The sequence below is a fragment of the Equus quagga genome, unplaced genomic scaffold (genome assembly GCF_021613505.1).
Source record: "Equus quagga isolate Etosha38 unplaced genomic scaffold, UCLA_HA_Equagga_1.0 HiC_scaffold_5761_RagTag, whole genome shotgun sequence".
Classification (NCBI taxonomy): domain Eukaryota; kingdom Metazoa; phylum Chordata; class Mammalia; order Perissodactyla; family Equidae; genus Equus; species Equus quagga.
The window spans coordinates 36,599-48,863 of NW_025794115.1; the positions used below are offsets into that span (position 1 = coordinate 36,599).

Genomic DNA, 12,265 nt, shown 5'->3' on the forward strand with positions numbered 1-12,265 from the left:
GGGACACAGCAGAGGGTGGTGATTGGGAGCCTGGAGAGAGTCTAAAGAAAAACAAAGAGTAGAAGATCTTCTGAAAATTCTGGGGTTGGACTTCATGGAGATGGAGCAGGTGAACTGGCCCCTTATTTGAGCCCTTTCTCCCACAAACTCAAAACCTATATTCCACTCATCTCATTTACACACGGCACGTAAGAGCTGTTTTTGGCTCTTACCTTCAGGATAACCTTGGCATCAACTAGGGGAAGTTCATGCACAAAAATGCAAGATCCATTAGGCCAGGCGGAAAAGAGGGTCCAGGCTGCCTTCACCCAAGCAGTGTCAGTCGTGTTCCAGAAGATGTCTGATTCGGTCAAGGCCACCCACTGCCTGCCAAAAATCAGAGAAAGTCAGGACCTTCAGCAATGCTTATACCTTTAAAAAGGATTACATTATCTATATTACCTTATTTGGAGCCCTGCCCACAGTGGGTACTCACGTACGCTTGTCAAATCTGTACAAGTACCATAAAGTCAACCTTTGTCTCAACAAGCATTTATGAGCATCTCCTATGCACCTATGCCCTGGGCTGAGGATACAGAATTAAAAGGACAGATCCCATGCTTTCAAGAGCTTGCAGTTCAGTGGGAGTGATATGTAAGGGAACAAATAATTTCAATACCATGTGACAAGGGCACTTTATTCAGCCAACATTTATTTCTGAACTTAGCATTAGGGATGTAGAAATGAATGATGAGTCTTGCTTTGAGGGGCTTATGGTTTAGTAAGTATAAACATCTAGGAAGCCCCTGGAGAGTATGCTTTAATAGAATTAAACACAGAGCCTTATGCAATTACAGACAATGGGCACCTAACCCAGAGAAAGGACGGATGTGGGGTCTGAGAAACACTCCCATAGAGGAGTTGACACCTGAGCTAGACGTAAACAATACGTAGGAATTACAAAGGTGAGGCAGAGAAAGAAGAACATCTTCGGATGGCAAACAGTGCCTGCAAGCATGGAAGACAGAGACATCGTCATGTTCTACGCTTGGATTCTGGGTCGCACGCTCTCCTGGCCCTCATTCGACTCATTGGCTGCTCCTTCTCAGTCTCCTCTGCTGAGTTCTCCTCGCTTCCCCTCTTCATTGTGGAAATGCCTCAAGCCTTCAGTTCTGAGATCTCTTTTCTTTTCCATATTTATTACTCTTTGCTGATCTCACCCAATCTCCTGGCATTAAATACCATCTTTATGCTGATAACTCCAGCATGAATCTTTCTCATTAACTCTAGACACGAACACCCAACTGCCTAGTCAACATCTCCACTTTTAACTCAGGGAATAGAGATGTCCAATAAGCACCTCAATGCCAGAAACGATCTCCTCCATTTCCTCCCGCCAGACAGCTCATCCCACAGTCTTCCCCCTTCAGTTAAAGCTTCTGGTTGTCCAGGTCATCAAACTCAGTGTCATCCTTGACTCTTCCCTTTCTGTCTCACCTCACATCAAGTCTGTCAGGAAATCTTATTAGGCCCACATTCAAAATACGTTCAGAATCTCGCCTCCTGTCATTCCTTCACACTGCTACTCCACTGGGCAAGGCTCCACCCTTACCTCTGAATGCACTGGCCTCTTAATTGGTCCTCTGCCTCATTCCTTGCCCCCTACAGTTTATTCTCAATATCTTGAGTGATCCTTTAAAAAAATAAATGAACCCACAGTGGAGAATATGCAACCATGTACCGGGGGGCTTTGGGGAGAAAAAGGAAAAAATAAAATCTTAAAAAAACAAATAACAAAAAAACAAATCAGATCATGTCTCTCTTCTGTTCAGAATACTCCAATGTTCCTCAAAAAAGTAAACATAGAATCACCATATGATCCAGCAATTCCACTTCAGTGCATATTCCCAAAAGAATTAAAAGCAAGGTTTTGTACAGATATTTGTACACCTGTATTAATAGTAGGACTATTCACAATAGCCAAAAAGTGGCAGCAGCCCAAGTGTCCATCAATGGATGAATGGATAAACAAAATTGGTATATACATGCACTGGAATACTATTTAGCCTTAAAACATAAATTCTGATACATGCTACAACATGGATAAAACTTGAACACATTACGCTAGGTGAAATAAGCCAGACACAAAAGGAAAAATATTGTATGATTCCACTTATACGAGGCTCCCAGAGGAGTCAAATTCCTAGAGACAGAAAATAGAATGGTGGTTGCCAGGGCCTCGGGGGAGGAGAGAATGGGGAATTATTGTGTAAGGGGTACAGTTTCTGATTTGCTAGAGGAAAAAGTTCTGGAGACGGATGGTGGAGATGATGGCACAACCACGTGAGTGTACTTAACGCCACTGAACTCTACACTTAAAAATGTTTAAAAGGGTAAATTTTATGTTGTGTCTATTTTACCACAATTAAAAAAAAGAAAACCCTCCGATGGTTTCTCACCTCTCTCAGAGTAAAGCCCAAAGCCTTTATATCCTACCTGCTCTGACCCCTTTTAGCTCTCTGACCTCAACTCCTGCCCCTTTCCCCCTCACTCACACCCCTCCAGCTCACTCGCCTCCTTTCGGTTCCTTGGACCCGTCAGACAAGCTGTCCGCCGTACCTTCCACTGGCCACGAAACCCAGACCATAGCTGGCCTGGGAGTGCTCCACCATCTTGGGGGCCCCGGTAGTGCCACTTGTGAAGTAGATGGCTAGTGGGTCTTGAGCTTTGGTCCTCACGCAGTCATGCTCTGTGGATGCCTCCCTGTAAAATACAAAAATACTGGGTGGTACTACCAATAGTAAAAAACAGTCATGGTAACGATATCTGTAATGACACTACTGGCCATTGTCTCAATAATCACCAAGCGTGAGGCACTGTACTGGAGCTCCAGCTTGCATTATCTCTGACCCCTACAGTCGCCCCACAGGGTGGGAACTCTCACCATAACCCTCTGCAGAGAAAGAAATTGAGGCTCAAAATAGCTAAAAGGCTCACTCAAAGGAGCCTGGGCTCTTTTACCATGGCATGAGGACTTTCTGGTGGAACACACGCAGATCCACGGCCACACTTCTGCAGGTTTGAGCCCAGCCCCACCCCCACCTCAATTCCTGGTGACTTAGGGCTGTTTTCTAAAGGGTTCCCTAAGTTTGAAGTTTAGAATTCTGGGTGATTCCTAAAGTTCTGTGATCTGGAGAATCTTCTAACTCATTGGTTCTCGACCCCGGCTGAGCTTAGGATCACCTATAAGTTTTTAAAAGAAGTGCCATTGCCTGGGCAGCACCCTGGAGAAAATGAAATCAGAATCTTTGAAGGTGGGCCTGGCGTTGGTATTTTTTTAAAAGCCTCCTCAGGTAATTCTAATGACAGCCACAATGGAGAACCGCTGATCTGGACCAATCCCACAGCTCATCAAAATTACCTGGGCAGATCTCTTAAAATACAGTTTCCTGGGGCCCTTGCTCAGATATGTCTGGTTAAGTAGATCAGATGTGGGGCCTTGGAATCTGTATTTAAAACAGCATCCCAAAATGAACAAATAAATTCCCATAATTTTAGGGTAGAAAGTTTATATTCTAGTGTAGGAAAGAACAATCTAAAAAGTATTTACCATATCCTCAAACTTTTAAATACGTCTTTTGTGCTTAACTTTACTACTTAAACATGTTGAATATTTTCTGTTTAAGTGTTGGCTACTAATCATTATATTGAAATATAACATAATGAAAATGTAGTGTAGAAAAATACCATATGCTGGAAATATAATATTTTGGAAAATACAGGATATATTATTTACAATGCGTGCCTGTGGGTCTTATAATCCTAAAAATTATAACACTTTTAAATGAATGTGACCCATAGTTCTTTCTTAAATAAAGCTAGGGACAAGAGACAAATGTTGATATTAGTCAAAAAAAAAAAATAAAAGAACAGCCCCCGGGTGAATCTGAAGCAGCTGGTGTGTGGGGTGGGCGTTTGTGCCTTATCTTTGCAGGCCCCGGAGAGGACCCCTTTTTGGTTCTCCCTCCATCAGGACAAAGTCTCAAACTCCCACCAAGGTTTGCACCGGGGTCTTGCTCAAAGGCTAATGGCTTTGGTTCTGCCCCAACCTTGACTTGACTACTTGTCAGCATGTTGAGCAGGTCACTACTTTGCCAAGTCTCAGTTTCCTCATCTGTACAATTGGGTTAAAGTGCGCTTCACAGAGTATTTTTCAAGGATTAAATAAGATGACGTCTGATTCATTATTGTGTTCTGAGCACCAAAACACTATGCTTGTTGCAAAACGGATGTGCATTAAATCTTTGTCCCATGAATGAATGTAGGTGAACGCTTACCTAGCACAATGCCTAGCAGACACTAAGCACTCGATTATTATATTACTAACTGACCACCTACTATGTACCAAATGCCTCACACAGATTACTCATTTACTCCAGCTAATGGCTCTGTAACCACTCTCATCGTTATAGAGGCACATGAAGCACAGAAAGCTGGTGACAGTTCCAGTATTGACTAAGTGACTGAAGGATCTTAAGGTGGTCACCAGGATTAGGTCTCGGGTTTGTCTTGCTTCCAAAGTGAGCGTTCCTTTCTGATGCCCTCTCCTCGTGTGCAATCACCAATGCATTCCATCTCCTCTTGCTTAAAGGAGAGATTCCTGGGTCTCATTTTCATGCTGTCCTCTGGAGAGCCCCAACTTACCGGAGAAGCTCCCTAAAGTTCATCCAGCCTGGCCGACTGCTGTCTGACACCAGCAGCTTGGTCTGGAGGGAGGGGCAGTCGGCGCTAATGGCGTCTACCCTCGGAGCCAGGGAGTCACTGGTGATAATGGACTTGGCCCTGGATGCCTGCAGCCGATACTTGAGGTCCTTCTCCATCAGCTGAGAGACACCTGGAATCATGATGGCCCCTGAAACCACACAGACAAGGGATGTTGACTGGGCAGCAGGGGAAGACCCCTGTGAAGAGGTCCAGACTGGATGTCCCCATAAGAGACAGGAGCAGGAAGAGGCTGGACAGGGTTGGAATGCCTGAACTGGAAAAAGTAGCAATACTGATAGTAATGAAATCCAGAATGTATTTATGGAGCATGTACATGTGCTAAGAACTTTGCATGCATTATTTCATTTAATACTCACAAGCCTGGAGAGCAAATGCTATTATTATACCCATTTTGCAGATTTAAAAAAATTAAGACTTAGGCCTTTATGCCTTAATTAAGTGAAATAACTGGCCCAAGATCACCCAGCTAATGTGTTGTAGAGCTGGAATTGTGAACCCAGGCAGCAGTAAACCTGAGAGTCCGTGATCCGGAGCATTGTGTTATATTGTCTTAGTGATTACCTAGCCCAGGGGTTTTCCATGCCTTTCAAACAAAAGACCACAATGGATCCCAGTGTTGGGTGTGGGATGCTTGGGGCAGGTGGGTAGGTGTAGCAGGTGGGGGCTCCAGGACCCCACATAATTTCAACCAAAACCACTCTGAGGGCAGCTGAGTTCCTCTCTCCCCAAGGATAGGGGATGAGGAAGCAGAAAGCAGGGGAAAACTTTAATCAAACGCTTGAAAAAACCACTTGAGTATCTCAGAATGCAGGTTGTAAACACTCCATTGAGTCCAGCACTCCCATTTCACAGACAAGAAGAAAGACATCCTGAAAGAATGAGTCATCCTGCCACAGCCAATGAGTGAGGACAGAAGACAGAGGAAGGGCCAATCCCAAATAGTGCGGGACCAAACCAAAGTTCTCATTGCCCTTCACTCTATCTCCTAAACTTCTACAGGGTTTAAACGCCAGCGTGAACACTTTTGGAGGTGAATGGTGTGTTTTTTCACTCCATCTCTCTGTTTTAGCTATTTCCAGAAGTCTGTTCCCCCTGGAGTTGTCTGTGGTGCTTTGGGGGCCCAGGCAGATAGTAGACAGCTGGAGCTATCAGCAAGAGAAATGAGTCCAACATCACAGACTTGAAGGAAAGTGACAAGTGCATCTTAGGAGAGTGTGGGAATGTGAGAACGCAAGGACATCCAGCTTGAGTACTCTCTAAATGGGAAGATGCTAGACTTGACATGGCAGTGTGGGACGTGGTCTTGAGTTATTTTGTTTGGATAGCAAAGAAATGGTAAATCTGTATAATTAGGAGAACTGGAGATGTTTAGGCAACAGGAAAAGTAACGATAATAATGTCCCAAAGGGGAGTTCTGATCGTGCAAAGTGCCCAACACAGTGCCTGGCACATAGTAGGTCCTCAAGAAACTGCAGAGGTTTCCTTATTTGGGAAACCCTTTAAATGGCCCTCATTTAAATGGACCTCAAATGTCATGGAAGAATATGGAGAGCTCCCCAATCTGTGTGCCTATTTCTTTTCCTCGAGCTAGATACACCATGATGGTGCTCACTTTTGTGTATTGTGCAAAAACATGTAAAACTAAAATTAGAGTTCCTGCCTCTTATTTTTTAGATAATCCGTTCACAAAATGGTTGAATAAAGCTCATTCATATACAAAGGCTACTTCTCTGGTGTGAGTTTGTATCTTCCTGTTTTGCAAGCCTTATTTGTAAAATCTGTATTTTAGGCAGATTGTTCTATGGACGTGATTGGAAGGGGGTGGACAACATTCCAAGTGGTGGAAACTTCCCAGAGGATGGAGAAACCAGCTCTCCACCAAAAGCAGTTGTCTTGCTTTTGTAAAATCAGCATATAAACTCAGCCCTTTCAATAAGTTCGTTGGACGGGGTCAGCAGAGGCTCTCTGGGCTCTATGTGCTGTGTCCTTTTGCAACCTCTGCTCCTCTGCTGGAAGAACCATGCCAAGAAGACCAACGGTCCTCTGTCCTGGACATTCGTGACAGCAGGAAGAGGAACCCTCAGGGATAATCTCATTGCTTTGATTATTTTGTCCTTCTCTTCCTTCCCTTGGGAGCTGGAAGATGCTCCAGTGATGAGAGCCATGAAGTCTAAGAGCGAAACTTGTGTAGATTGCTTGTATAGGTCTCTCATCCATAACTGTATTACTATCCACACACTGGCGGCTCCCAAACCACAACCAGCAGAAAATATGCTTGGTTTGTCCCACTCAGAATTTTTTAAATAAATATTTAGTTGTCAACATTAGACGACTGGAAGTTTTTTCATAAACATCCAGAGTCTTCTGTTACAAAATTTGAATATCTGGAAACACTGGTCCTCATTCACACATGGAAACATTTCGTTGGAGTTGAGAAGCAGTTCCCCGTTTGATGAGGTATGTGATCTCCAGCTCACCTCAGTCCTCAGCGCTCCCTACTGCCTCACGCTTGCCTGCTTTAGTCAATTATATTGCTGTCTGGCCCCTGTGTACAATCAAGTTTGTGACTGTTGGGCAGAGTGAAAGTAAACAAAACTCCACATAGGGTATATTTTGCTTCATCTCCCAAACCTTGTGAACACTGCAAAGCCCCAGCAGGGAGTGTCGGCCCCAGATGGAAATCTCAGCTTTGCCCACTGACCTGTGCGCATACAAGCCACGCTGACCAGCCACCATTCTGGGAGCCGCGGGAGCACCAGCATCATTCTGTCCCCAGGCTGCAGACCGCACACGCCCCCTAGCACGTTAGCCGCCTTTCTGGACTGCACCCCCAGCTCCTCAAAGCTCCACTTGACCTCTGCTCCCATGCCATCGACCCACCAGAATGCAGGGTTCGGGGGCCGGTGCCCAGCCTAGATAGCAGTGTAGGCAGAAAAAAATAGAAAACATTTGTTGAGGACTTTTGTTTGCTTGTTGTTATTATTTATTTAATTTTATTTTTACTATAGTTATCACAGTCACGGGATTCAAAAATGAAAACAATACAAAAAGCTATGCGTTGAGAAGTCTCGTCCTCATCCTGTCCCTCTCTACCCTGTTCCCACTTCACCAGCCTCAATGAATCACCAATATTATCAGTTTCTTGCATATCCTTCCAGTGCTTCTTTAGGCAGACATAGGTATTTTTTTCCATACCACATTTTTAATGCAAAAGTAGCGTACAATTTACAATGTTCCATGTCCTTCCCCTTTTTTATGAGACATAATTCTCACACCATAAACTTCACCATTTTAAAGTGCACAATTCAAGTGTTTCTAGTATATTCACAAAGTTGTGTAACGATCACCACTATCTAATTCCCAAACATCTTCATGCTAAAAAGAAATACTGTACAGACTCTATTCTCTCCTTTCTCAGCCCCTGGCAACCACTAATCCTTTCTGTCTCTATGGATTTGCTGATTCTGGATCTTTCAAATGAATGGAATCAGACAGTATGTGGCCTTTTGTGTCTGATTTCTTTCACCTAGCATAAGGTTTTCAAGGTTTATCTATGTTGTAGCATGCATCAGTGCTACATTACTTTTAATGACTGAATCGTATTCCACTGTATGGATGGTACCATCGTTTTATCTGTCTCTTCATCACTTGATGGACGTCAGGATTGCTTTCACTTCTTGGCTGTTGTGAATAATGTTGCCACGAACATACGTGTACAAGTTTTTGTGTGGACATATGTTTCTATTCTCTTGGATATATACCTAAGAGTGTAATTGCTGGATCATATGACAACTCTATGTGTAACTTTTTGAGGAACTGCCAAACTTTTCCACAGCACCTGCACCATTTTACATTCCCACCAGCAACGTCTGAGGGTTCCAATTTCTCTACATCTTTGTTAGCACTTTTTATTGTACTTTTCTTTTTGTTTTTGATTTTGGTATTAGCCATGATCCTCTATGTGCATTATCGCTGAGATTGCATTTCCCTAATGAATAAAGATGGTGAGTATTGTCCACGTGTCTATTGACCATTTGTTTATGTTCTTTAGAGAAACATCTATCCAAATCCTTAGCTCATATTTTAATTGAGTTGTCTTCTTATTGTTGAGTTTGCATTCTTTATATATTGTGGATAGTACGTCCTCATCAGATACATGATTTGCAAATATTTTCTCCCATTCTGTGGGCTAACTTTTCACTTTGGTATACAAATGTCATTAATTTTCATGAAGTCCAATTTGTCTATTTTTTCTTTTGTTGCTTGTACTTTAGAAACCATTGCCTAATCCAGGATATACCTGTGTTTTCTTCTAAGAATTTCGTAGTTTTTACTCCTTCATTAGGTCTTTGCCCCATTTTTGAGTTAATTTTTTTCTGTTGTCTGAGTTAGGGGACCAGATTCATTCTTTGCATGTGACTATCCAGGTGTCCCAGCACCACTAGTTGGAAAGACAACTCTTTCCCCATTGAATTTTCTTGTCACCTTTGTTGAAAATCAGTTGACCACAGATTTATGGGTTTATTTCTGGACTCTTAATTCTATCCCATTTATCTATGTCTACCTTCGTGCCAGTGCCACACTGTAACTTTCCCCCCCCCGCACAATCTTGATTATTGTAACTTTCTAGTAGGTTTTAAAATAGAGAAATGTGAGTCCTCCAGTTTTGTGTTTCCATTTCAAGATTGTTTTGGTTATTATGGGTCCCTTGCATTTCTGTATGAATTTTTGGACAAGATTTTCTATTTCTGAAAAGAAGTCTACTGGGATTTTGATAAAGCCTACATTGAGTATGCAGATCAATTTGAGATGTAGTGTTCTTTTTTTTTTTTTGCAACCTTACAATTTCTGCTTTAATGGCAATCAAGTTTTTAAAAAGTAAAGTTCAACTTATCCATACCATGAATGAAAGGCAGATTTCAGGTAAACTTCTAAATGTATGCATAATGTAGAGGCTAACTGTTTTCTGGCAGTTCTTGGTTCCTGAAAGTTGAACTTCATCAGATGCGCTTTAAACTTTTGTCAAAATAGTCACGAAGACTACATTATTTTTGGTAATGGTATTTGCTATTTTGGGTTATAGGAGATAGTATCTCAGGGGCATTTTTACTGAGATTCACTCAAATCTTTAATAAACACTCCCTGAGTTACTCCAGCCTCTGGTTAGTTTCCAGAGTTCTGAAAAGTTGATTCTGACAATTTTCCCAAGATTTTTGTTCTTCTGGTTGTTGTTGCTTTTAAAGTGGAGAAAATTTTACAAAGTCCTTATTCCTTCATTTTTGCTGACTTAACTTTGTTTGTTTGTTTTTACCATTAGGGGAGGTCCTCTAAGGATGATCCTGGTGTGGTAAAAAGAGCTTAGACTTTGTACGCAGGAATGGAGCACCCTGGCTCCATCTCTTACATACACGTCTCATTTAATTCTCATGACAACTCCAAGCGGCATAGGTAAGACTCACACTTTATAGACGAGAAAACTGAGATCCGAAGAACTTAGGCATTTGTCCAAGGTCACACTTCAAGTGGACGAACCGTGTCTACCTGACTGCAAAGCCTGCTTTTATGTCTCAGTCATTCTCACCCACTTTCATAAATTTTACCATATCCACTGACACTATATTTACTAACAGTATTACTCATTTCACATTTTTTCTTTTTTTTTAGGCAATTTTTTTTCCCTAAAGATTGGCACCTGAGCTAACATCTGTTGCCAATCTTTTGCTTTTCTTCTTCTTCTCCCCAGAGCACCCCGCCCCCCAGTACATAGTTGTATATTCTAGCTGTGAGTGCTTCTGGTTGTGCTATTTGGGACGCCGCCTCAACATGACCTGATGAGCGGTGCCATGTCCGCGCTCAGGATCTGAACCAGAGAAACCCTGGGCCACCGAAGTGGAGTGCATGAACTTAACCTCTCGGGCACGTGGCCCGCCCCATATTTTTTCTTTAAAATTAGCATAAATAAATGCCTTTGAAATACAGTTTATATCCCCCTACTATAAAAAAAGTTAGCATCTTTAACATAAGTAAAAGGTGACTATAAAATAGAGAGAGACATAACAGATATATAAGGAAGGAGAAATAAAGAAGGAAGCATATGTACAGAGACACAATGAGATCAAGATAAACTTAGTTCAATTCTACATATGTACCTGCTGTGAATTATGAAAAGCTTTGAGCCAGAGCTGAGCTCTCTCCTTATTTAAAAGGGAAGTGCATGACAATGAGAGAGAGGTTAAGGATAGAGTAGCAGCAGTAAGAACTCTCTTCTTCACTTGATCAGAATGATGGGAAATGAATCAAAAGGGATGCAACTATCTCACTGTGTGATTTGGGCTCAGGAATATGAGGCACATGAGGGATTGGGCAAGGGTGTCTAAGGCTCGCATAACTTGGTCATAATTTTTTTCTAAGGCTTAAATGCTAACAGTTTCAATTTTATGACTTGTAAAATTCCTGGGTCAAAATGTCCAGATCAATGTGACTTGGAGCCTTGAGTCTCTTTGGGGTACCCAGGGCAGCCTCCAATGCCCAAGATGGACACTAGGACACTGTGGGCTTCACCTTTTCCAGCTGAGTCCACACGTCCAGCACGTCACGGGCAAAGTTGAAGTACTCAGGCACTGGCTGCCTCCCCAGGTTGATGGCTTCCCAGGTGGTCACAATCTTCTGAGGGACAGGCAGAGGTGGTGGCTGCCCACGAGACCCACAGACTCCCCGGGTGCTCCTCAGAGCCTGGAGGACCAGGCCTCTTAGCCACAGCCTCATGTCGTTGCCTCCTGCCTGTCACCAAAGAGAGGAGAGAGCACATGGTCCTGAATTCTGGGCTCTGGGGAGAAACTGAGGTGGGAAAGAAGCCTGTGGTCAGCCCTGATGGAGACTATAGTACATATTGACTCGTAGAACACAGTCTTGGGCTGGAGTCTTAGTTCTGTGTGGGATTTTGGTCATTTCTCCTCTCTGAGCCTGAGGTCCATCCTTCCATCTCTCACTGCCTGTGGATCTCTGTGGGTCTGAGGTCAGTGACTCAAAGCCCATTTCCCAAGACTATATGAAGATGAAGACTATAATTTTAATGCATAATCAATATAAAAAGAAACTGTTGAAGAGATATTTTTTACATTCTTTTTTTTTGTACTTAGTCCTGAAAATCCTATTTTCACTTTCAGTTTTACACTTACAAGCACACTTTACACTCACAAGCACACTTCAGTTTGGACTAGCCATGTTTCAAGTGCTCAACAGCTACAAGTGGCTAGTGGCTATTGCATTGGACGGTGCAGTTTTAGGGTCTCGCCACTGAAAGTGTGGTCTATGGAGCAGCAGCACCAGCATCACCTGCAGAAGCTCAGACCCCACCCCAGACGTGTGTGGAATTAGACTCTGAGCTGTAACAGGAACCCCAGGGGCGCTGTGTGCACATTAAAGTTTGAGAAGCAGAGGCCTAGGGGCTGCATCCCCAGGTTCAGTTTCCTTCCGCCAAGTTCCTCTTGGTAATAATAAT

At 43.0% G+C, this 12,265-nt stretch overlaps 1 protein-coding gene across 1 annotated transcript in view; it reads right to left on the reverse strand.

The window, feature by feature from the left end:
• The window catches only part of ACSM5 (acyl-CoA synthetase medium chain family member 5), a 34,677-nt gene extending 23,137 nt beyond the window's left edge, over positions 1 to 11,540 (reverse strand). Inside the window, exons 1-6 of the mRNA XM_046649376.1 lie at positions 11,326 to 11,540; positions 7,466 to 7,676; positions 4,684 to 4,891; positions 2,599 to 2,742; positions 213 to 366; positions 6 to 41 (exon numbers count right to left, since the gene is read on the reverse strand). Coding sequence (XP_046505332.1) covers positions 6 to 41; positions 213 to 366; positions 2,599 to 2,742; positions 4,684 to 4,891; positions 7,466 to 7,676; positions 11,326 to 11,529 — 957 coding nt within the window. The 5' untranslated portion in view covers positions 11,530 to 11,540. The remainder of the gene's footprint in view (positions 1 to 5; positions 42 to 212; positions 367 to 2,598; positions 2,743 to 4,683; positions 4,892 to 7,465; positions 7,677 to 11,325) is intronic.
• Positions 11,541 to 12,265: the final 725 nt, after the last annotated feature.